Source organism: Macrobrachium nipponense, chromosome 34 (assembly GCF_015104395.2).
Source record: "Macrobrachium nipponense isolate FS-2020 chromosome 34, ASM1510439v2, whole genome shotgun sequence".
NCBI lineage: Eukaryota > Metazoa > Arthropoda > Malacostraca > Decapoda > Palaemonidae > Macrobrachium > Macrobrachium nipponense.
Genome location: NC_061095.1, coordinates 2,000,467 through 2,025,098, shown reverse-complemented (window position 1 = coordinate 2,025,098; position 24,632 = coordinate 2,000,467). Strand labels below are relative to the sequence as shown.

The following is a 24,632-nucleotide window of genomic DNA, read 5'->3' as shown; positions in this document are numbered from 1 at the left end:
TTAATTTTATGATAATCTAATTCACATTTTTGTTTTTTTTATTAACTGCTATTGCATGGTACTCATGTTTCAAAATAATTCATTAAGTAACCAACCAATAACTATAATAAAAAAAAAAAAACAACCAAAAAAGTTTTCCAAACTTCTGTTTACATCCACCCGCCACTTAACGAGTACCCTGAACCAGCGCGAAGGCAATCACTTTTCACTTAGTAGTACACCAGTAAGCCATAAATTAAATTTTCATTTATCTCTCTTCAACTAACTGAAACTATCCAAACAGTATAAAACCAATTCCATTTCATATCTTTATTCTTTATTCTTTATCCTTTACCTAATGGGTTTTTTTTTATTAAATGTATTGCCATGAATAAGTTTTTTCAATTTACCACGCATCCTTTTTACCAATAGAATAAGTAGCGTATGGAGCCAAAAGGGTAGAATGCTGACCATAGGGAGAGCAGGATCTTATGGGGTGACTAGCATCAGGAACCAAAAAATGGTGGAGAACGGGAGGGCATGGTGGCGAGTTTACTCAGTTGGCGGGGCGCTAGTTTTAAAATTGGTCTTCAGGTGGGTTCCTGGGCGAATCTCGGGACTTTACAGCAACCAACCTTTCGTAACTGGAGCAAATTTTCGGTATGTAGAGACCGTTAAAAATTTTTCGTTATTGCTTTCGTATCTTGGAGTTTTTCGTTAAGTTGAGCCTTTAGTATGTCTAGGTACCACTGTTATATTGAAATGCTACCAAGGAAACCAGTTTAGTATGATTATTTTTTTATTAATTGTAAACGTGAACTCCCATGTCAAACCGTCATTTAAAGGAAAAAGCTGTTCATAAAAATCTTTATTGCATTATTATTTAATATGTAATTCAGTGAGATGGACCAAGTCAACATTTGGTCACTCATAATCTCACAAGAAAAGGAAGGAGAAAAAAGAAAAAGAAGAAAATTATTACAGCAACCTTGGAAAAAAATTATTACCACATATACCGTATTTGGTATTCGTAATATTTGGTCATAACTTGCAACGTCAATAGTAGATTTTTGTTTTTTTTTACAATTATTCTTTAACCAAAGATGCTAATGAAAATGGATAACAGAAAAAAACTGTTTACAATGAACCTAAGTGGAATGACTCTTTTAACAGGTGAAAAGGTTGTGCTCATAAGCTCACAAATTGTGCGCCCATGCGCGATGATTCACAAATGCATATTCAGTGGTATCGGCCCAGCCCGCTTAAAGCATTACTGGACAAGCTGATGTTGTGTTGCTTTTACGGCGCAAGATTAAAACTGGATTTTGCAATTTTGGGCCGATCTCCACCCGATTATGCACTTCCCAGATGTGAAAATTCTTAGACATGTAGGTACTCCAGAAAGCTGGTTTTGCCAATTTTTCCAAAACCATAACCTTAGCTTTAAAATTACTTCAGGTGAAGGTTTTAACCCATAAACTTTAATTTAAACAATGTTTATCCATAACTTTAATTAAAAGGAAGTCCAATAATCTTTTATGTGTGATTTTTTTTCAAGGTCTAATTTAATTAAGTTTCCAAAGCTAAAACTAATGAGTTAGATTTTTTAGAAAAGGGGTTCAAAGTAAATTGAGAATTCTGAAGAATATATTGTTACTTAGCTGCATGATACTTTTAGAATGCGTTTTGAAGGTTGTACATAGTTAAAACAGATGATCCCTACCTTCTGTCTTGACAAACAAAAGGACTGTGAATATGGGAACATTTGGGTATGAGTGATTGGGCTTGTTATAGAAAACTTGTTAAAAAGAGGATGTTTTCAAGTTTAAATTCATTTAACCTTCCAAGGTAGACATATTGCCCTTGAAGAAACTCCACAACTAGTGTTAATGCAAGTATAAACCTTGCTCGGGAGACATTCAAAGCTATAGAGGGCCAGTTAGCCTCAGCTGTTTCTGGATGTCTTTCTACGAGGGGAGTTTCTCCTGGGTGGGAAAGTTTGAATGAAAGTCCAATGCTAATAGGACAGGTAATGAGGTAAGGGTAAGTGTTTTTAGGTCCGTGTTCATTTTCCTTGAAAGTATTGCAATTCAAGATTTTTTTGGTCCATATACTTAGTAGGCAAAGTAAATTTTCGGTTGTGAAAGTACAAAATGTGTGTTTTGATACGCTAGAAAATATAAGGGAGGGGCAAAAGGACACTGGAAGGAAACCATTAGTACCCATCTGCAGTGTTTTGTATAAGGGTACCTGTTACTGTCAGGTTGGTATCCCCCAGTCTCACAAAACTAAGATTACAATTGGTTACACTTCCCAACGATAGATATTTTGGTTGGTTTCCAAAAACTTAATGTACCAGGCTTTTGAAACGTACAGAATTATGTTAGGCATTATAATGTTTCAATCTTGCTTTTGTGTTTGTTCCGACACGGCCATAACAAACCCTTCGGTCCTTTTAACAAAGGAAGGAAGGTACTAGCGGCAGCTGGATAGGTCGTAAGGCTTTCGAACAATGGGGTTCGGTAGTTAACTCGCTTGTCCGACCAGGGCTGCGCCCGCGCGCGACTGGGAGGGTAAACAAAATCACTTTTTGCGTTTCGGCCTGCTGGGCGTGTGGGAACGTGTATCATGCGCTCTTGCCCGCTTTCATCGTCGTTTGCTTTCGCCGATGATTGTCGTTTTTCGTTTTCTATGTATATAGTTGAAACTGAATTGTAAGTACAATGCATTTCATTGAATTCAAATTGTGGAATTAAAGGGTATCCTTGGTTCACAACGCACCTCCGATTACCCTGAGGTGACCGGGACTGCAAGGGCGTAATTGCGGGAATTGCCATTTTCCCAGAATGATCCTCGTATTGTGTATGCCTCGGTGCCAGAGAGGAGGGGATAACTGGGCGGGAGCCGCTCGCTCCGAGCCGGGTATAGTTGGGTTGGAAATGTGGTAGATGAAAATTCGGAAGTAAGTGCCAACTTGTCTTTTCATTTATATTATTTTTTTGGACCTTGTATTGCCCGTTTGTCCGAACGAAATGCCCCGCTCGGCACCGGGGAAAACTTATTCAGTATGACAAAGTGGAAATCGCAAGGACAAGTATTCTTTTTCATTTTCCATAATATTATTTTTTATTTGTTAGCAATACTCAGTTTGGATCAGTTTCCGAGCTTACACCCGGGAAGATTGATCCTTCCCCATTTTTTATTTTGATAATGAAGGGAAATCGCAAATCCAAGTGCCAGTTCTTTTTTCATTTTCATTTTTTTATTGAGATTGCATTGTTGACTGGGATCAATGTTTCCGCTTTCATTCAAGGGAATTGATCCTTCCCCTTTTTATTTTTTTGTATGCAAGTGAAAATCGCAAACGCAGTAGTCTTTTCATTTTCATATATGTTTTGGTTGATTGCATCAATTCATTATGGATCAAAGGTTTCCAGAAACCTTGAATCCAATAAAGGTAAGGAATGAAACCTTTTCACCCTTAGCGCTCGTTACCGAGGGCGCAAAATGCGCGCGATCCGAGCCCATTTTTCATTGTGAAGTGAATAACGTTTTTTTGCAAGATGCATTTTCATTTTGTTCCTTTACTATTGATTGCATCAATATTATTTGGGTTCAAGTTCCGCTCAGTCAGGGAAATTGATCCTTATGCCCTTTGTATTCGTTGCCGATGGCAACGATTGCTCTAGGGCTATTTTTTCTTTTTTTTGTTGGGGTACATGGGTTACTGTGGCGGGGGTGGGGGTGGGGAACGAGGACCCCCCCCCCCCGACGCAGTTTCCCACAGATGGCTCTTCCCCTTGGGGGGGGGGGGGGGGGAAAAAGGTTATTCATCGGCGGGTTCTTCTCCCACCTCGCCCGATCCGATCGAGCGCGGGGGAGCGGGCGCGGCGGTGCCCGATGTAACAATTGGTATTAGGGGTCTTTCCACTCGTTCGGGAGGGGAAATTCAAACCCCCGGCACGAGTGGGATTTCCCCCCCATTGAATCGTACTGACTATTATTTCCGCAAGGGTGCTTACTGCATCCCCGAGCGTGGACCCTTGGTGAGGGGTATGGGCGTCCTTCAATTGCTTAGACAGAGCGTGCTGGTGTCTAAGGGGCTGCGGTTTCTATGGTCTGGGCCTACTGCGGTCACCCATTTTTTTTTTTTTTTTTTTTTCTTCGGAGTGGTGCACCACGCAAAACCAGGTGACGACGTCCCCTCCATCACCTGGTGGTTTACTCGCCGCACGGGTGGGAACAGTCTTGCATTACAAGACCGTCTGGGAAGTTGCCGTTCGCCTGTACCGAGAGCGGGGGCGGGGGGGGTGCCGCCGCCCCGCTCGTGGTTCGCCCGCGCTGCAGCGGGAACCAACCCACTTCCGCGCCCTAGCCCTAGAACTCGCCCCTGGGGGCACCTGCCAGCCATGGTAACCAGGATGTTGCTGCGGCTGCTGACTCCTACTTCCTGTGTTTCCGGTGCTGCCTTGCCGTTACCTGGCCGATTATGGGCTATGACTGTCCATTGCAGTTGCTGCGCTCGGCTGTCTCCCTGCCGGTTTGCTGCGGGCTGGCTGTTCCTGACCGTTGCTGCTGCTGGGCCTGTCCCGAACCGATGATGTGATGGCCGTGCCTGCTGTTTCCTGAAGATGGCCACCCATAAACCTGCTGATGTCGGTCCCTGTTACTGGAGGTGGTACTACCCCAGACTTTGGTCGTGTCTGGGTACAGGTGCGGACCGGGCCCTGTTGGGCTTCGGCTACAGCAGCCCCGGCTCCGCCCTGGATAGACAGAGCTTACGGTCTGTCCTGAGGAAAGATGACGAAGAAGAGGAGGAAGGTGTCCGTAGGTCGTTCGTCTTTATTCATTTCTTCATCGTCGTTTCCGGCCGCCGCCTCTTCCTTCCTTCCCCTTCGACTTCTGAAGGCTTTACAAGACGAGGAAAGAAGGGTGGGGGGGGGGAAAAAAAGGTCGCCTCCCCTCCCTCCTAAAGAAGCTTACCTTAGGGAGCTTCTCGGGGACCCAGTCTCACCTCGGTGGGACGGGAGGGGACCTTCCGCCCTGGGTCCTCCTGCTCCTTCGGCGGACGAGCGGGGCCCGTCTTTTCTTCACCGCAAGGAAGAAGACTACGGGGACACCAGAGGGGTACCGGCTAAACAACCGGTACTTCCTCGCCTTGGTGTCCAGTGGTTCTTGCCACTGCCATCAGGGTCCGTCTCGGGCCTCTCGTTTCGCGGGAGGCGGTACCGAGTGTACGGTCGCCTACCAGCGACCGTGCAGCCAGGAACCAGACCTCCTCTGAGTCCGCCTTCAGCGTCAGGTTCACTCGGCGGAACGGGGCGGAGAGATTGGTGACAGCCGCTCATCGCGACTACTCATCCAGACAAGCTCTCACTCTCGCGGTGAACAGCTGGCATACTCCCCGGGGACGTGACGGTCCACGACCGACCACGGGGCTGCAGGTATGGGAAGAGGTCCTCCCGTTCGACGGTGCCAGCCACGGCTGAACCAGCGGAACGTGACGTTGACCGTTGAGGGACAACGCACCGGTTCTCACTGCGACAGTGGAGGCCATGCCAGGTCGCCTGGACCGGTCCGGCTCCACAAAGAGAGCGATCGGCGGGTACGGCCAACCAGCACCAGCTCTTCTGACACTCGGAGATCGGGTGGGGCCGCTGTGCTCAGTCCAGCCGTTCTTTCCACCAAAGCGAAAAACGGACGGTTCGACCCAGGCCTGCAGCTCGATCGTCACGCCGGGGGTTGACGATCGACCTGCAGGCCCCTCCAAGCCTGCTGGTTCTTCTTTTGACCAGCGAGCGACGAAAGGGATGCGTCAGGTCTGCCTCCCTCCCGTACCTTCAACCTCCACGGGTCGGGGTTACACCGGGAGGATGCGAGGGTAATTGAGGATGTGTAGCGTGAGGGGGTGCGCCCCTCATGATCTCCACCAACGGCGCCCTAACGATGCCAGGCTTACTGTGGTTTCTTGGAACCGGCCAGGGGAGGACGTTAAATGCGCAAGTGGATGGGGGAAGACCGAGAGGGCTGTCGCTGTTCCCCCTTCTTAGGAGGAAGGTTCTCTGGAATATGCTCTTGGTTCTGAAGGGCTTTAACTGGTCCGTCACCCACTACGTGCAAGATGCTGTGACTTTCCGAGAGATCCAGAGGAAAACTTTGCCGAGGTTTACGGGCGTGAATTCGGTCAGCCACAATGACCTCGGGGGGGAAGGATCGCCAGCTCCCAACCAGCAGAGCCAACGTCTTCGGGCTCGGAGTACTTTTGGGGCCACCGAGAAAGGGAACTCCAAATCGAACGGTGGGGTCTGCCGCGATTTTTTTGTTTCGGAGATTGCCGACTGGGTGAGCCAGGTAGTCTTCGTCGTTCCTCCGGACAAAGAAGGCTCTCCGGGTTCGGTTTGGACGGTCTTTTCGAACAAAGCTTCCTTTCACCTCCTCCTTACTGCCGACAGGCAGGCGTTTCTACGTGTCTTCGGACATCGTATATTATTATATCCCTTCCGGTCCTCCTCCTGAGGTTTCGACCTCGACGAGGACTGGGAATGAAGTCGGGGAGCCGGGTATCGGTCTCTCTGTCAAGGGTCTCGATCAGCCCGCCCCAACCAGACGACGTTCTTCACCAGTGGAAGGACGGCATTCCCCCTCCACTCCTGCTGCCGGAAGTGGGGGGGGTGCCATGGCCCAGCCATTGGGACACCCGGTCCAACAGGCAGGGCACCGTGAGTTCCAGGGGGCATCGGTCAAGGAACGGTAGCATTGAGACAGGAGATCAAGAACCATGCTGAGCAATGGTAGAACTGTTAGAAACACGGTACCGGATTCAGTCACACCGGGCTTTACAGACCGACTCTTCCTGGTGGAAAAGTCTACGACAGGCTGGCGGGCCCAGTGATAGAATCTCTCTCCCCCGAACCGGTTGGTTGGTTCGCCAGACACCGGTTCACGATGGGAGGACGGCTACGGCTCCCTCAGTGCTCGACTCTATCAGGGGAGAACGATTTTTATGCTTTCAGTGACTTGAAGGATGCGTATCTTTTTTTAACCCCAAAATACCCATTCATCAGGTCCTTTGGAAAGTACCTCCAGCTTCATCCTCGAACGGGACGGTTTTGTTAACCAGCTCAGGCCACCCGTTGCTTCGGGTCTCTCAACCGCCCCCACAGGGTTCACGCGAGTGTTCACTCTGAGGTTGTCTGCTGGGGCCCCATTCGCACCGGGGATAAGTCTGATGAGGTATCTCGACGAGTTGGTTAGTCCTGGCGAGATCCCGCTCGCAGTTGCTACAGAGGACCAGGGATCGAGCATGCTCGAGTTTCTGTCGCGATCTTGGGGGATAGTGGTGAAACTTCGAGGAAGTTCGATCTCGAGCCAAGCAGAGGATGAAGTACCTGGGTATGCTGATCGACACTGGTAAGGTCAGGGCGAGTCTTCCACCCCGCAGACCTCGCGGTATCAGCAGATTCAGGGAGGCAGCCAAACAGTTCCTGTCTCGGCAGGAAACAAGGTAGCTTCCAGCGATGGCAAGTCGTGATCGGGAACACATGTCGTCCATCCGAGAAGTTTAGTACCTCACCTGGGCGGTTCTTCACCTGCCGGTCTCTTCAGGTGGAGGACTAAAGCGGGAGAGTTGGTCGCAGGCGACGGACCTCCCCCAAGATTTTCCAGTGTCACTTGACACAGGAGGTGAGGCAGGACCTAGCCTGGTGGGGATGGGACGACAGGAACCTCTTAAGAGGAGTGCCTCTGCGCACTTCCCCCCCCCGGACATGCAGCTGTTCTCAGGACGCATTCGCAACCGAGGGATTGGGACGCACACCTGGAGAGTTGCTGACTTCAAGGAGTGTGGGACGAGAACGACAAGCACCTTCACAATCAATGTACTGGAACTCAAGGCAGCGTTTCTCGACTCTCCAAAGAAGGGTTTCCAGGGGACCGCTTGATGGGACAACTCAGTGGTGTTGATGTGCGGGGACAACCACCACCGGTGGTGGCTTACGTCAAACAAACCAGGGGGGCCTACGGGTCACCTAAGTGTCTCTCCCGTTCGTACCAGTTGACTCGGCAGGTGCACCGACGGATGGGCTCAGGCCAACACTCAAGAGAGGCTGTCGGGCACCGCTAACATTCCAGGGAAGGACAATGTAGTAGCAAGACACGTCTCAGCCGGTCGGGATCAGGTGATAAGGACCGAATGGTCTCTACACCAGGGACGTGGGCGGAAAGGCTCTTCGAACCTAGTGGGGGGCGGACCAGTCGAGGATCTGTTCGCCATCCGGCACATCAGGAAGCTCCAGGTGTTCTTCTCGGCCGTGGGCCGGAATCTCCATGGGCAGCTGCAGAGGACGCTCTTCAACACCCGTGGGACAACCTCTTCGCCTATGCCTTTTCCCACGTTCAGCCTGATTTCTGACAAGGTGGGATCGAGTCGGAGCACTGGTCATTCCACCCGAATCTCAGGAAGATCACTGATGGCTTCCAAATGGCCACCCAGGCCATTTGGTATCCGGACCTGCTGGCTCTTATCGCAAGAGAACCGAGAGAGATTCCCATTTGGCACAACCTTCTCGGCCATGCCATCACGTCGAGCTGTGGGGGTACCACCGAGCAGTTACCAGTCCCTTTACGTTCCCTTCACCGGCTGGATGTTATTCCACCTTCGCTTGCGAACGAGAAGCTTTTTTCGTTAGCGCAGCAAACAGAGATCGGCTGGGGGAAAACGGTCCGTCAGTCCTATGCAGCTGTTGTACCAGGGGAAGTCGGCCGTCTTCGGTGGTTGGTTGGTTTTCGTAGAGCGGGGACCTATCTCTTATCAAGAGCCAACTCTTCAGCAAGGTAGCGGATTTCCTCGTTTTTTCTTCGTCCGAGGAAGCTCCTCTAACTTCCCAACAGTCAAAGGATACAGAGCCGCCTGGTCGACCTCCCCTGAAAACTGACGGGGATTGGGGACCATCTCGAACCTCGGTTCGAGGATCTCCTTGCTTAGGAGCAGCTTCCAAAGGTCTTGCCAAAACCAGGGAACTCAAATGACCCTCGTATTGCTGGACCTGGCATCGGGCGAATAGAGAGGTACGGGAGCGGTCATGCAGATAATGATGTGGGATGACGATGCTGCTTTGTCCTGGGAGGACGCTTACGGCGCTATATGAAGAGAAAGCTCGACACCTCGGGCCTAGAGCGTGTCGACCGCACTCTTCGTTAGCAACTGGGGTCAACAATGAAAGAACGTATCAAGAATCACTCTTTCGTCCTGGGCTGCTGTGAGGTCTTCAGGGAGGGGCGGGGTATGGGAAGGCTGATGGTAGTGGACGGGACATCCTTACGTCCCGTCCGAGAACTCACGAAGTCAGAACGTATTTGGCCCCTCGTTGGCGTTTCGTAACGAAACGTTTCCTCCGTGGCGAGCAGGTATGGAACGGCAGGGGTCTGGTACAACCAGACCCACCTGGCAAACTTCCTTGATACCTTCTTGGATTATTATGCCCATTAGGTCCTTGGATAGGTTTCCTTAGGACCAAGTGGTGGACTGCCTCACAACACGTCGTCTAGCTAACCCAGACCCTAGCAGGCTGAACAGCATCGAGTCCTGGTGTGACTGTATGAATAGATAGTTGATGAGAAAGTGACTGGCTTCTCTTTCTCTTTTTCTTCCCCTCTACCTGTGGGTAGAGGGATACGGTCATCACCCTGCTGGATAAGGACGAGATGCCGGTGAGCTATATGACAGAGCCCCATCCTATCCCTTTCACGAGGGATGGGAGCAGAATATCCACCACTTCCTTCTACAAGGGGGGGAAGTGGATGCCTACAAGAGTCAAAACCATGACTTTAACTTTGCTCCTGTACAGGAACAAGTTCTTACATTGCTGGTACGAAGAGATACGCTTGCCTCTCTCTTAGTACTCGGTCCAGAGGTCTGACCATTGATCCTGCGGTGCACACCCCGATCAATCGGACAGAGGCTTGGATCCCTCCCTCGCTCTTACGACCAGGGAGGCTTCCAAGGTTGGGGCGAACACCAGTCTGTTCACAAAAGACTCAGATTCCACCCACCAAGAAGTGAGTCTTCCTATTGTAAAAGGACCGAAGGTTTGTATGCCGTGTCGGAACAAATGACAATTTGTCTAAAATTGCATTTTCCTAACTATACAAACCTGAGGTCCTTTTACACATAGCCCCACCTCATGCCACCCACACTCTGCAGTTTTGCTTGGGCCAAAAGCAAAAGTGATTTGTTTACCTCCCAGTCGCGCGCGCGCCGTCGGACAAGCAGTTAACTACCGAACCCCTTGTTCGAAAGCTTACGACCTATCCAGCTGCCGCTAGTACCTTCCTATTGTAAAAGGACCTCAGGTTTGTATAGTTAGGAAAAAATGCAATTTTAGACAAATTGTCATTTTGAAGAAAGAATTTTATTTTAGATTAAATATTCAGAAACCCATTTAAAACTTGACAATTTTTGTGTTTTGTTTTCATAGGCAATGGCTAATGATACTGGAGAACCATTGAATTATTATGCAGTTTTAAGTACTGTTAATATGCTGACACCAAAGAATGCTATCATAGTAAGTGAAGGTGCCAACACCATGGATATCGGACGTACCATGCTACTGAACACGTAAGTTGATCATCTCGGTCTTTGTTATTGAACAGTGTGACATGAATACTAAATAGGTTGCATTTTTTCTTGCCTTTAAGATGGTTATCAAAACCTGGAACTATAGCTCATATGTTCTTTCCATGGAAATTCAAATAGAAAATAATAATAAAATATATGTTAATGTACCTTTCAAAATGATAGCTAATTAGTTTTGTTGACCATAATTCACGTGAAAAGTAGATCCTTAACAAGGCTATATTTACAGGTTTCCTCGTCATAGACTGGATGCAGGAACGTTTGGCACAATGGGAGTGGGCTTGGGTTTTGCCATTGCTGCTGCCCTGTGGGCCCGTGATCATGCTCCAGGCAAGAAAGTTATTTGTGTCGAGGGAGATTCTGCCTTTGGTTTCAGCGGTATGGAGATGGAGACGATGTATCGATATGGCCTTCCAATTATTGTTGTCATAGTCAACAATAACGGTTAGTTTAACACTTTTGCAGTATGTTTATCATTTCAAAATTATTGTATATTGCAATAGCTATGTGAATGATTATTTTGCTGTGTTTAAGTACAGTAACACAACTGCTTAACCAAGTACCAAAGGCAAGTTCAAGTTTTCAGTATCTCGCCATTTGCTTTAAAATCAAAACTGTCTCCTATTTTTGCTAGAGTAACAATGTTTTGAGCTGATAAGTTTAATATTTGGCCACTTTAAAGTAAATTTTCTTATAAGTATGTTATGTATATACAGTATTAGGATACTGCTTAGTTAGTTTTGCATATTACCTATATGGTTAGACCCTCTGTTACTATTTGTAGCACATTTGCAGCTTTTTACCCTCAGAGGAGAAAAACAGTTTTTTATTTTTTTTTAATACAGGAGTACATATATTGGAGACTTCATTCTACTAATTTAGTTCAATAGTAAAGACAGTGTAACTACCTAGGTTAGGTAATCGTACTACTCCTTAACCTTCATAGTTAGACCTGCATCTTTATTGCTAATTGTTTTGAGTGGTTACCTCTTAAATCTGTGGCACTGAGTGCAGTAGATGATTTGATTCCAGATTCTTGATTTGATGTTTATTACCCTTTCAGTGGAAGTTTTTAGTTGTATGAAAATGGATTTGGTATTTGTTATATTTGATTTGTATGTTTAATTTTTACAGGTATTTACAACGGGCTGGATGATGAAACATTCAACGATGTTAGAGATGGGATGGATTCTACCATAGCAACACCACCAACATCACTTCTTCCTTGCGTTCACTACGAACGCATAGCCACAGCTTTCGATGATGTGGGCTATTTTTGTAAAAGCATAGTAGATTTAAAAGGTGCCTATATACAGGCTTTATCCAACAAGGATAGGCCAGCTATTATCAATGTGATGATTAATCCAATGGCTCAGCGTAAGGCTCAGGATTTTGATTGGCTTACTCGATCAAAACTATGATTGACACTTATTGTTGTCTTGTTAATCACATTTAAAGTTTTATATTTTTACCAAACAGAGTTATATATTATTAGCAGTTTTATTCTGATTTAAAGTGAACAGGATATATTTGTAGGGAAGTTTATGCAAAGTCTATTTTTGTATTAGTATTATTAACTCTCAAGAAGTATAATGCACAATTTAAACAAATTAATCCTGTGATTCATCAGTACTTTATCATAAATATTGCTTATAACTGCCATGGCTGAATTTAGTTATTAATTTAGTTACTGCAGCTTTCCTGTTATTATTAAGAAATTAAACAATATTCCAGTTATAATATCCATGACCCACTCCTTAAAAGACATAAATATTTTTAGGATTTGTCTTAGGGATGTTAGTCACTATATTTTTTCTAGATTTGCAATTTTGGAAGAGTCAGGCAATCATTCCATACAGCATGCATTCGTAAATGTTGAAGAATGTTACTAAGAATATGTGGGTTTCCAAAGTTTTGACTGTATTCCCGCTGTAAAAGTAAATGATGATTATCTTCAGATGTTTTAATGGTCTTTGTCAGGAATTGTGGCATTGAACAAATGAAATGTTAACTGAAAGTGCCGTTGTACACTGAGATTAAAAGAGAAAATTTTGTGATGCTGCCATAAATTACGAATGAAATATCACTGTATTTACAAAATAGGTGCTCTTAGTAGTACTAAATATAAATCAGACAAAAAATGGAAACAAATATGCCTACAAAACAGAGCCTTATACAAGACTATTTACAAAGAATTTAGTGGCAATCCAGGGTGCTTAAGGAAGTGGGAGTTGAATAAAGTTTTAAAGACTAATGATAGACAGGAGAAGCTAACATCAGTAGGATGGTTGTTGGACGGATTAAGAGTGGTCATCTGTATCATGGTTGGGCTGAACCAGCATTTGTTTTCAGTGTTCAAGAGCCAGTTTGTGTGAAAGCTACCCAAGGAACTGGGTGGGATTACAATCTGACCATATTTTGTGCCAGTCCGCAGTCTTGCAAAAACCAGGAACCTTTACAAGCAGGTAACACTGGAGTGGACATACAAATAGAAAAGGGTAGAAAATGCAAAGAAAAGGCATTAGAATTGTTTCGTAAAGGATTTTATCAAAAGCTAGAGCTATGAGTGTAAATACCCAAGTGATTGCCAGACTTCTGGTTTTGATGTGCTCAGGGGTTAACTTACAAGGCGAGACTCTGTAGGAGGACCACTGTTGAAGTGTTTGCTTTTGTGGGATGGGTGGAACAAGAGGATATTATTTAGCTGGTTTTAGATTTGCTAGGTGGCAAAAGTAAGATTATTAGGGTAATTGGAACTAGGAAAACCAGAAATGAATGGGATAAATAGGTGGCAGAGGAATGGAAACAGTAAATAGCATGTCATGGTAGAGGATGAGACAAGAAATGTCCCGTAAGAGTTGAAGCTGTCGAGATGATAAGTGTACAGTGTACATGGTAAGATCAGGTGAAAATGGAAGAACTGTGGAGATGCATAGACGTGGTGAAACTGTATATGTGAGTTAAAATATTTATTAGACTTTTGCGAGACCGCTTATGTAGACAGAAAATCAAATCTGGCGTTCTTCGAAGGTTTGAATAATGAATATTTCATCTATTTTTTCCCTATCCCGGAGATTTTATTTACCAGACGTATTTACTCCATCAAATAAAATGTATTGGATAGAGAAAAAATAAATATTCATTATTCAAAGCTTCACAGAACACGTAATTTATCCATTTTATTAATATTCAGATAATAAAAGTTCATCCATTTGATCAATAGTAATTATAATAAAAGTTCTTGCTTATTAAAGGTACGGTAGTAGTAAGTGACGATTCGGTGCTTTGTAACGGTACCTGTTTAAAAGTACCTACTCTTGCAAATTACGTCCAATATCGAAGGCAATTTTAATAATGGAACGAATTTAAATCGTCAATAAAGTTACGTAATTACTTTTATTAGTTAAACGACAGAAATGACCACTGAGTAACTAAATAAAGGTTCGAAAAGCTTAATAATAATCTGGTAAAGCCAGCAGGCCAGACCAGCAGCCGACAATATGGCGGTAAGCTGTAGCGTTTTTGAACCATTATTCGAGGGTTTTTGGCGGCGTAAATGAGTCATTTAGTTCAATTTAAAGGTTCTATGAGTCCCACACATTGTGCAGTAGGCTAGTTTAGATAAGCTTATTTGATTATAGGCCCAGCAGTTTAGCGGTAATTTGTGGTAGCAGTAAGCCAGACTATCATAGACCCTATGCTAATTTTAAGCTAGGCTAATACTTATAGACAAACGTATATTTCATACACAAAGCAGTAACGTAAACCGGTTGTAATTTGTGTGTTTTATTTATTATTATTGCCTGGGCAGCGCTTATAAGTCATAGGCTAGCTAGGTATTTGTATGCCCCACCCATTCAAAACTCCTAATACCTAGCCTATACCTAATGGAACACTGAGAAAGGATTATAATATTTCCTGTTTAATAATTGAACCAAAGGTAATTTTAGAATATAATCGAAGCACTTTGGGAAATATATATGCTTCTATTTTGTCAACACTAGAAGAAGGTAAATAAGAATAAAAAGTGTAGCCTAATACCCCTAAATCCAGATACTTTTAACCTAACCTAACATTAGATGCGATGTCCCTCTTAGAAAACTAGGGTTAACAACCGAGTGGACTAGCTGCAGCCACCTTAACCGTGCTCGGACCCACCTTCAGAAAAAGTGCTTTTAACACGTCCTGACAACGGAGATGGGCACCAGTCACGAGTCTCGTGTCTCAAGGTGTTGCCCCCATGACCTATGACTCGTGACTGGTGCCCATCTCCAGTGTCAGGACGTGTTGAAGTACTTTTTCTGAGGGTGGGTCCGAACGTGGTTAAGGTGGCCGCAGCTAGTCCACTCGGTTGTTTACCTTAGGATGCGATGTCTCGCTTAGAAAACTATATCCTTCCTTTTCAAGAGAGACATCGTAACTTATCCTACCTATTCTAGGATTCGTACTTAATCAAGTGTAGGAAATCTTATGAACCTCCCATTTAGAACACCGCAAAAACGCCAACCTAGGACACGATAAAAGCAATGCACAAACTACATGGTTCTTGTGCAATATTTGGGCAAATAGGAACCATGAGCACAGAGAGGTACCCTTGACATGTAAAGCATAAATGGATACAAATAATTAACGTAACCAGTGAAAGTTTTATCATTAACTTGCTCTGTATAATTGTTATTAATTTAGTCTGGGCAAGATATTGATTCTAAAAACTATCTAAAGAAGTACTAAGATTTTTTTGCTATAGCAGTCAGTGATTTAATAACAAATACGGATATTTGTCACTGAGTATAAATGTTCTAAATATATATAAATGTTCAGTTGTAGAAGGTAGATGCTCTTACGTTTATTCCTCATGAAAATACTTAATATAGCCATTCTTTTCAGGTTTATTTTTTTTTTACAGATGTGACATAGGCACAACATAAACCATCTGTCATGTTTCCACAACGAAACACTTTGTCAGGATACACAATAGCTGAAGAAAACATTGCAACGTACCAAGATCTGTGCAAGGAGCTTTCCAAAACTACCAGTGTATTCTGTTACAAACCACCTTCATCGTATATCTTGAATTCCCAAGAAAACAAACGCAAACATAGCGATGCTGAAACAGAAGCCGGACAGAAGGACAAAAATTCATCCATAGTGAAAAAGAAAGTCATTCCAGGCAAAAATATACGAAGGAAATCATCCGAAATCTCAGAACTTGCCGACATAAAGACTTTACAAAAACATTTCATAAGTTCACTCGCTAACGTTAGTGCTCTTGATACTGGGTTATTTAAGAATGTGAAACCTTCCCAGGTGTGTGCCTGTGATTCTTCTGTGATAAGTGAGGATGTGTTAATTCAGGCATGCAAGAAAAGTGAAAAAGTTGATGATAATATAGCGTCTATAATTGGCAGTCTTCTTTTGCTACCAAAGGTATGTTTTTATTAACGATTCTCAGATTGCCTTTTTAATAGAAAGTATTTATTGTTATTAGATAATAAAAACATAGTTTATTAAAGATTAAATATCCCCAGTTTAACTAGAGTATTTAACCAATTGTATACACAATACAGCAAATTTGGTTAGTACAGCTTCACTTAGTTTCTTAAGTGGCACTATTTTGGGATTGAGTAAAGATTCATTAACCTGAATGGGTTTTATAAAGTCCCTCACTAAAGGGATTTGATGTGATATTAACATTTATTTGTCCCAAAATAGGATAGTGTGACTGGAAAGTCTGCAGTAGGGCTGTTGTGTGACGGTTGCAATGCAGAGTTCTTTTTTGAGCTGTACTGAAATGGCTTAAAAGGATGGTACAGACTTTGTCTCACCACCCACTCACTAACCTTGGAGATATCTTTTGCTGTAGAGTGCACAAGTAAAGAAAATATCCACACTTAATAAATAAAATCTTTTGCCATATAAAACAATTGTTAATTTTATATACAAGAGGTTTTTGCTACAAAATAATCCTTTGAGCATTGGGTGGCACTGCATATAAAAATATTTTTATCTCATCAAAAGTCGCTTATTGAATTTATTTTTGCAGATGTATCACCTCTCCAGTAAACTTGCCCCATCGTCGTGCGATGCTCTCTGCGAATATGTGCGTCACCATCCAAAAATATCTGTGACCAGCTTATTAGTACCTTTCCTTCAAATTTGTCCTGAACCCAAAGAACAGCATATAGATTTACTAATACAGTTGACAGAAAATTGTTCATCGCCTCTATCTTCACAGCTACTAAAGTATGTTTTTATGTTCTTAAACTAATTTACAATATATGACAAGAGTGGGCAACTATAGTGCTTATTCACCAGTGATCTTTTTATCACAGTAATTTTGATGTTACGTATGTGAAGTCTGCGGTTGGTAAAGTATATGATATTTATAATAATTAACACCTCAACAGATGCTTTGGGGGGTCTAGCCATTCTGATTAGTAACAAAGACCTTATGTTATTTCCTGCACTTGAATATACTTGGAGATAACTTATAGCAAGTCTCTTCCCAGTCAACTGTCAAACTGCGTTAACTTTCCATGCTCCAGTTTGCATATCTCATCTGAGGACAAAGCCTGTAGACAAGCCTTACTAGTCCCACAATGCTTTTCAGGTCTTGTACTTTAATAAGGATTACTAAAGGCTGTCTAGTTTCAAATTAACATCCTTTTCAACTTTTCCAGTGCTCTATCCTCAAGAGAAGTCGTGAGTGAAGTGGATTTGGACATTTTCCAGCACTTGTGCAAGAAAGTTGACCCACAATCTGAAACCAATCATACGGCAGTTCTCACTTTTCTTGGGAAAGCTGTGAAGAGTCACCATGGATTAGTCAAGTATGGCCAGTGCCTTTTGTACATTGTTAAACACATGGGTAAATTCATCACAGATGAAGATCCTCTGCAGTCTCTGGTCAATGGCCACACCTCTGGCATGAAAAAAGGTATACAGATCCAGCTCAAGAAAGTTTTGCAGAATAAGTGATACTGGATTTAAGCATCTGAGGTACGTTTTAGGTTTGGTGTGGACAAGGCTTACCATGTTTTGTGTGCCATGAAAAACAAACCCACACACTTAGTGTGTCACTTTCCTTGGCAGTGTTGGTTTTCATTTAGAGTAATACAGTTGTAACATCAGGTTATTGAAGAAACTGTATAATATTTAATGAAAAATTAAGATGGTTATTTCTTTTGATGAAAATTCTTTGAACTTTTGTTGTGGTTGTGTGACAGACTTATTTTTCTTTTCCAAATGTCATGAACTTACCAAAAAAGTTAAGCTGGACATTTATCCTGACTATTCTCAGTAATGCAATATGCTGAAAGCCTCTTTCATGTGATTATTAAATTTTATGTATCTTTAATATTGGGAAAAGTAGTTCTCATGTCAGTTGTACTTAGTTTTCCCCTTTTTTGAGGCTAGATGTAAGAAGAGTTCTCTCCAGGCCTTTTTACCCCCCCTGAACCCCATATCAGTTTAGGGTCTTTTATTTTAATTTTTCACTATTTCCTGGATCTTCCTACAATTCTCATTCTGCTGTTTAGTTACTGCTTTTTTCACCAACTGTCCCCCCACCACTTGCCTGTATCCAAACCATTGTGATGTCTATCTCTTTGCTCAAATTTTCTCTCCACTCTTTGATACCTTGTTTAACTTTCCTCTTCACACTCTTTGATACCACATTTCTCAGCCATTCCATTTGTAATATTCTCTCAATACTTTGGCTATGAATCTTAAAAGTTTTTGCCACATCATATTTCTCCTGCACAGAGTATATACTCACCATTTCATCCACACTGCTTCAAAGGTCAGAGCCCTCCCTAAGGTAACTGAAATGCTCTTCTAAGATCTCACCAATCCCTTCTCCATCCAAAATGCTCTATTACAACCTTTTAATTCTTTAATTCATGCCAAGAGGATTTCAGATAATATAGTGCAGTAACAGTGGCGTCTTTCCGAATTTTCCGCATTGAACATTGCTTAAAACATAACTTTCGTTAGTATTTTTGGTTCTAAATGCTGATAAATAAGTTCATATTACACATTGGTTTTGCTGATAAATAACTTCAACCCTAAATATAGTTTTTACATGAACTTACTTTGCAGGGTTATTAATTCTAATAATGAGCCCACACCTAATTAAAATTTAGGCCATGAAAGTACTAAAAATTACTTTTACAAATTTATTTAAAACTGGGAGAATAAGTCATTAACACGTACACAATGGTAGACATCCTCGCATCCGAATATATATATATATTTATAAATATATTACAGGTAACTACAGTAGATGCTAGCTATGGCCAAGAGGGCTTTTCTCCCTCAGCCAGTTCCCGTCCGAATAGTGCAGATTTGTCTCTGAAAAGAGGAAAAAGAAAAATTAAGCAATTTATGAGCTATTTTAAGCAACTGGCCATTGTCAGGCTACACTATTATGCATAAAAAACACCATGGTGATTACATAAATACAAAATCACTATTTCAGCTTTATTAATTGATAACCGTAACTGTAACTTTCATTACAGTGCCTGGAATTGAGCAGTATGAGCCAAGAAGTCATCAAAAGAAGTCTTCATCTCAACTAGGAACCTCTTATCACAAGACAAGAGTTGACTGTGAAGCTGTGCGGAAGAATCCAAATGGAAAGGGGTTGGATGGACACTTAGCGTAAAGCAATACGTCCTTACGATGTACACACCACTTGTATAAAATGCTCAATTGCTACTTCGACCAGGAAGACCATGTGCAGCTGTTCACAGTTCTTATCTGACAAGATCTAAGAAAGAAATCTGTAAGGGTCACCAAAATATGTCGACCAACACTTGATAAGCAGCTAACACAAGGTGAATCTTTGTGGATCTGAAAGTCAAAGCTACATACTAACTTCAATGTGGTTCATCAACTCGGCTGTACTAAAGGTTTTCTGCAGTGGCAGCATTTTCATCTTGCTTGAGTTTCATTTCAGGCTGTTCTATGAGCAAGAGTCAGTGCTGATAAGTGCCAGTTTGAAAAACAACAATAATAGGTCTTCTACTAAACAGCAACTATTTTTAGCTGTCTTGCTCTATTCTGCACTCCAATTAAAATCCCAGAATATCAATCCAATGTAGTAAATTCCTTGGGTCTTCAGATAAGTCAAGAAATTCTCTGCATTATCCTCTCACTGTATAGCTTCCACTGGATCTTTTTGTAGCAAACCTTTAGAGACAACAGGCTTGATCACCTGGCATGCAGATGCATAATCTACTTTTCTCAAGGGTCTGAAGCATATAAGGTTACATTTTCCACAAGAAACGGCTGTAATGGTAAAGGGAAGTGCAAGTTTATGACTCATCAGTCAATTGATTCCTCATTATGAAGACTTTATTTTAATTACAGCATAAAGTGAGGCCCATGCTCATTCTTTAACGGCATGATCACGGCTCAAATTCTGCACAACTTACTGACATGACTGGAAGGGAAAATTGTAACAGAAAAAAAGTTCCAATGAAAAGATCCTCCTACAATGCTATTCCTGAATTTGCATTGGCCTAACAATACTGGCTCTCCTGCCTCTTAAACCGATACTGTACGACATTTTTCACCTACATATTTGCTCCATAATAAAATTATTTTTGATACCACACTTGATATTGTAGATATTTTGTTTTTCCCCATATGATATGCGCTGCATAATTATTTTTGATACAAATCATTATATACTGTTAAAGATTTCCAGCTTCTTTACCTGTTTGTAAATTGTGAACTGTTATTTTTGCATTCCTTGATGTGTGCCCACTGGTTAATGACAGTGGGCACTAAGATGGAGGGGTAAAAACATGAATATCATGCACCTTCCTTTCAATGTATTTTGGTAGTCCATCACTATCTCTGCGAGTACATACTCTAACTTGTTAAAAAGATATCCAAATACTGTCCTTGCTTGTAAAAATTGGAAAGCTAAATATTCCTGCATGTTTTTCCTACCTAATTCCTAGTCTAAGCCTGTACACGTGCATGAGTTAGTAATTTACTACTATGAGGAGCAAGTTATTATATAACTGCCTGGTTATATTAATAAATGTACTAATACTACTGTCTTGTTCTTAAACTATTTTCCTCCACTATGTACTATACACCTATAAACTCAGTACGGAGTGTTAGAAGACTAGAGACAAGGAAAGATTACTCAAAATCCTACACATATGGCTTGGCCTACTCCCTTTGGTAACACATTAGAGGCATTTTCTAAAAATGATGTGTAAGCATTAGCAACGTGATTTCTAAAAATGCTATATAACAGTGTGTAAGTCTGCATGTTTTTAAAGGGTTGAGAAAATTTTTGCAAGAAGTGAAAACATTGCTGAGTGTGGTGGTTTTTAAAGGGTTGAGAAAATTTCTGCAAGAAGCGAAAACATTCTATGAGTGTGGTGTGGTTGTTATTCTAAAGATTAAAGGAAAGTTTGGGATTGTGTGACGCATAAATGAATGCAAGTGTTAATATTTTTGTTCACTGAATAACTTGGCAAACTTACTTCCACCATAGCTGATGGTGCTTAATAAATATAACATTCTGCAGCCTTACTGAAGATGACTACTATGCCTGCTTAATCTGACACATCATTTAGTGTACAAAATATTTTCCAACTGTAATCCTATTTTTCACATTAATTGTTGTTAGATTTATGATGTTTTCCTTAGTATCTGGTTATCACAGAATGCAACCCAATCATACAGGTAAAGATATAGATAAGTACGATAGAAGGTACAATACAATTTACAGCTATTACCTGCGTTAGAGCAACTGTCAACAGGATTTCTCCCAAACAGGAGACTTCACTCGCCAATAACTATCCTTGGCTAACTATTTTGTCACTACAGTATTACATTTGCAAAATCGAGATTTTCTACTGTATGGGCGAAAGCATTATTCTATAAAAATAGATATAATTTTATATGTACTATTCCTGTAAGCATTTCTAATTACTATAGTTTAAATTCATTTGCACCACATGAAGGTACGCACTTACTAATGCGCTCTCGGCCCATTTCCTGCCAAAGGGGTTTCATGATAACATTTCAACCCTTCCTCTATACCATGGGATTTTATACACAAGAGCACATTACAGCACTGGGGGAAAAAAAAAAGGAAAAGCTTTTTTTAACTTAATCTCGTTTTCCACAAGTATTCAAATTGGCACGAGAACATTGGGCCGTGTGTACCCTCATATGCAATAAAAAATAAAATTTGTTGTTACACTTTAACCAAAATTTAGATGGTAAGATAAAATAGTAACTTTGCTCCTTCAGTAAATTATCTAGATATTGCTAATCTGATCAACTAATTTATTTTTGTTGAATCTGATAAACCGACAATTAATTGTTCCTGTTAGCTAACGGGACTCAAGAAAATCAAGTTTGGGGATTTTCAGTACCATTCTACTTAAAACCAAGTGCTATTGTACAACTAATCCTTTTTACCTGATTTCTCAAGACCTTATGCAGTGGAAATAAAAAAGTAAATTAAACCTCACCTGAACAGAGTCATGCGTTCCGTTTCCAGACGATCCAAATACGAACCAATCATGAAGCCCAAGATGGGGACGGACATATACTTGACTAAATTTGGAGGAAGTTTGAAGTGTGCGAAGAACGTCATCTTAATCCTGAGAAGAAAAGAAGGCGATATTTAAAAGGGTACTACATAATATGTATCCAAATGAACCATTACAAAGTACAGCTGGTATATATCAAATATTCAGTACGATAATGGTGCCTAAGTCAATAAACAGGAATAAGATTGTAAAAATGACCAACTTTTTTCAAAATTGACATAAAAATCACTACTTTCGCTAAATAAAATTTGTCATGTTGTGAAACAAATTTTTATTATTAAATGACCTAAACTTTAAGTGTAATCACATGGAATAAAAAATTTACTTGCCAAATCCTAAGCAACTGTCTAACCATTAAAAGAATTCTGAACAGAAAATACACACTAAAAAGGCCTTAAATTACTGAATACAAAAGAAATCCATTATTTTTAAGAACATTGACTCATATGGATGTTTTCCGATTTTTTGCACTTCTAAGCAAACGCAGTGGTGCTACAAATTGAATATTGGAGTCTCATCTAGTGATTTGCTTATCGAGTGGTATCAACTTATTTTAAGACTCTCAAGTCACCAAACACAGATGTTACCCTGCCTAAAAAATATTGGGACATCCTTTATACAACTTAATGGAAAAACAAAAATACAAAAATAAAAAGGGTACCTAACATAGACAAGCAGTCATAACGAAAAACTCACTGGACCGAGATACCTTAATTTTGTTGAGTTTGAGACAATGAGAACAATGAAACCTTCAGGTGTGCTGAAGCACTTAAACATGACAAAGTTCTAAGTCTAGAAATGGAATTCTGTGGCCCGAGTCCAGACATACAACTAAGTTCTCCAGATAATTTACCTTAATAATGAGCCACTAAGTAAACATGAGATGTGGTTACCTAAGCCTATTACCTAAGTGACAGAAAAACTGATAAAAAATTAACTCGTATAGTATATATTTCAATATCACGCCAGTATAAAATGGGAAAGATGATGATGGTGTAATGTAGGTAACGTACAATCTCACCCCACCCCATTTTAATTTCCGTATAAGATTAAGATTTGTATAGGTATAAACACGGAGAGTAAAGCAAAATTTTCTAAGTCATCAAAAAACAAGAGCAAATGCCAATATATAAAAAAAAATAAAAATAAATACTAAGATAAAAAAATATAAAGGAGCCAACTTAAAAAAATATAAAGGAGAAGTGAAATACAAGAACTTCAAATTCTGACTATGGTTGGATAGAGATGATAGATTTTTAAACTGAGAAGGCAGAATACACTAGCCTAGTAAGGATATGGGAAACTTAGGTTATGTCAGCCAGGTGATGACTTGGTGCCCCAGGTTAGGTTAGGTGTGGTTGTTAAGTCGCAATCCCGTTAGGTATCTACCTGACTAGGCTATACAAAGTTCTAAGTTAGGTTAGGCAGGTGGTCCAGGAGACCAGTGTGTCCTCCATAGCTAAAAATTGATCCAGTGGCCCCATTATAAAAAAAATAGGCATAACAGAAAGTAACTACATACCTATAGGTAGCCTATACCTAGTGTCAAACAGCTTAAAAACAACCTATTAAACAAAACAACCAGTCGAGGTTGGTAGTGAATAAAAAAATAAAAAACAAAAAACTTATGTCCTCCACCGGGTAAATTAGTAATTACAAATATATAATAGACGACCTACCTACTTAATACTACTACTAACTACTAAGCTATACCTACCTTACAAACCTATTAAAGGACCGGTTCACGACCCTAGGACGACCTTTAACAAAATTAGTACAACGTCTAAAAAACGGAAGTTGGACTTGAACATAAAAAAAACCAACCCACAAGCTTCTTAAAAAACAGGATACAATTAAAATGAGATGAAAAAACTTACGATAATCACAAAATAAAATTAAGGTAAAATACCTAGGTAGGTATAGGCTAGTGGCTACTTAAAACCTATGCAGGGAGATCACCGCTTTTCTTGGCTTTCCACCTCCTCGTATTGTACAAATCGGCGCCAATGGCCACCGCAGTCAACAGGGGAAAGAATATAGTCACTGTATTTCGCCTGAGAAGTCCGAAAAAACTCTTTCTAGGCGCCATGGCCCTTTTGGAAATCGGTGAAGTTGGTTTTACTTACGCAACTGAGAGGACGGTCAATATGGCGACAAAGAAAACGGGTCTTCGAGGAGAGAATGTTTATGGCGTTCTTCTTCTTCCGTTTTTCTTCCTTTATTTTAGTTTCTCTCTCTTTTTATGGAGGAAATTGACTTTCAAAATGTCTCAAAATCAAGATTAATTCGATTTTCGGCTTCTCATTATAGGTTATTTTTTTTTACTTTTAAAGATAAAAACTGAATAGGATTAAGTTCAAATTGCTTTTAAAAACAAAAAAGATTAAAAAGGTAGTTTTTTTCGTTCCATTTATATTTCCAGTTCTTTCTCT

The 24,632-nt window shown here is 41.4% G+C and overlaps 2 protein-coding genes and 1 long non-coding RNA gene across 6 annotated transcripts in view; 2 read left to right on the top strand and 1 right to left on the bottom strand.

Annotated features, from left to right (window-relative positions):
- The window catches only part of LOC135207748 (2-hydroxyacyl-CoA lyase 1-like), a 34,500-nt gene extending 21,935 nt beyond the window's left edge, over window positions 1-12,565 (top strand). The window contains exons 7-10 of the mRNA XM_064239573.1: window positions 1,828-1,874; window positions 10,455-10,594; window positions 10,842-11,056; window positions 11,747-12,565. Of these exons, the coding sequence (XP_064095643.1) occupies window positions 1,828-1,874; window positions 10,455-10,594; window positions 10,842-11,056; window positions 11,747-12,033 (689 nt within the window). The 3' untranslated portion in view covers window positions 12,034-12,565. The remainder of the gene's footprint in view (window positions 1-1,827; window positions 1,875-10,454; window positions 10,595-10,841; window positions 11,057-11,746) is intronic.
- A 142-nt stretch (window positions 12,566-12,707) lies between these two features.
- On the top strand, window positions 12,708-20,863 carry LOC135207810 (uncharacterized). 3 transcript variants are annotated; one of them, XM_064239668.1, is made up of 5 exons: window positions 12,708-13,077; window positions 15,519-16,039; window positions 16,656-16,855; window positions 17,293-17,611; window positions 19,132-20,863. In XM_064239668.1, exons 2-4 carry the CDS (start codon window positions 15,551-15,553, stop codon window positions 17,588-17,590), a joined length of 987 nt encoding a protein of 328 aa, XP_064095738.1. In that variant the 5' UTR covers window positions 12,708-13,077; window positions 15,519-15,550; the 3' UTR covers window positions 17,591-17,611; window positions 19,132-20,863. The 3 variants fall into 3 exon arrangements, with proteins under 3 accessions (XP_064095738.1, XP_064095737.1, XP_064095736.1); XM_064239667.1 differs by lacking the exon at window positions 12,708-13,077 and adding an exon at window positions 13,163-14,118; XM_064239666.1 differs by lacking the exon at window positions 12,708-13,077 and adding an exon at window positions 13,803-14,118 and having other exon boundaries at window positions 15,500-16,039.
- On the bottom strand, window positions 18,776-24,417 carry LOC135207811 (uncharacterized). Of its 2 annotated transcripts, none has more exons than XR_010313062.1 (3): window positions 24,327-24,417; window positions 22,120-22,251; window positions 18,776-18,964 (listed from the first exon to the last, which is right to left on the bottom strand). It is a non-coding gene; the product is annotated as an uncharacterized LOC135207811 (long non-coding RNA). The 2 variants fall into 2 exon arrangements; XR_010313061.1 differs by lacking the exon at window positions 24,327-24,417 and adding an exon at window positions 24,110-24,320.
- Between the last annotated feature and the right edge of the window lie 215 nt (window positions 24,418-24,632).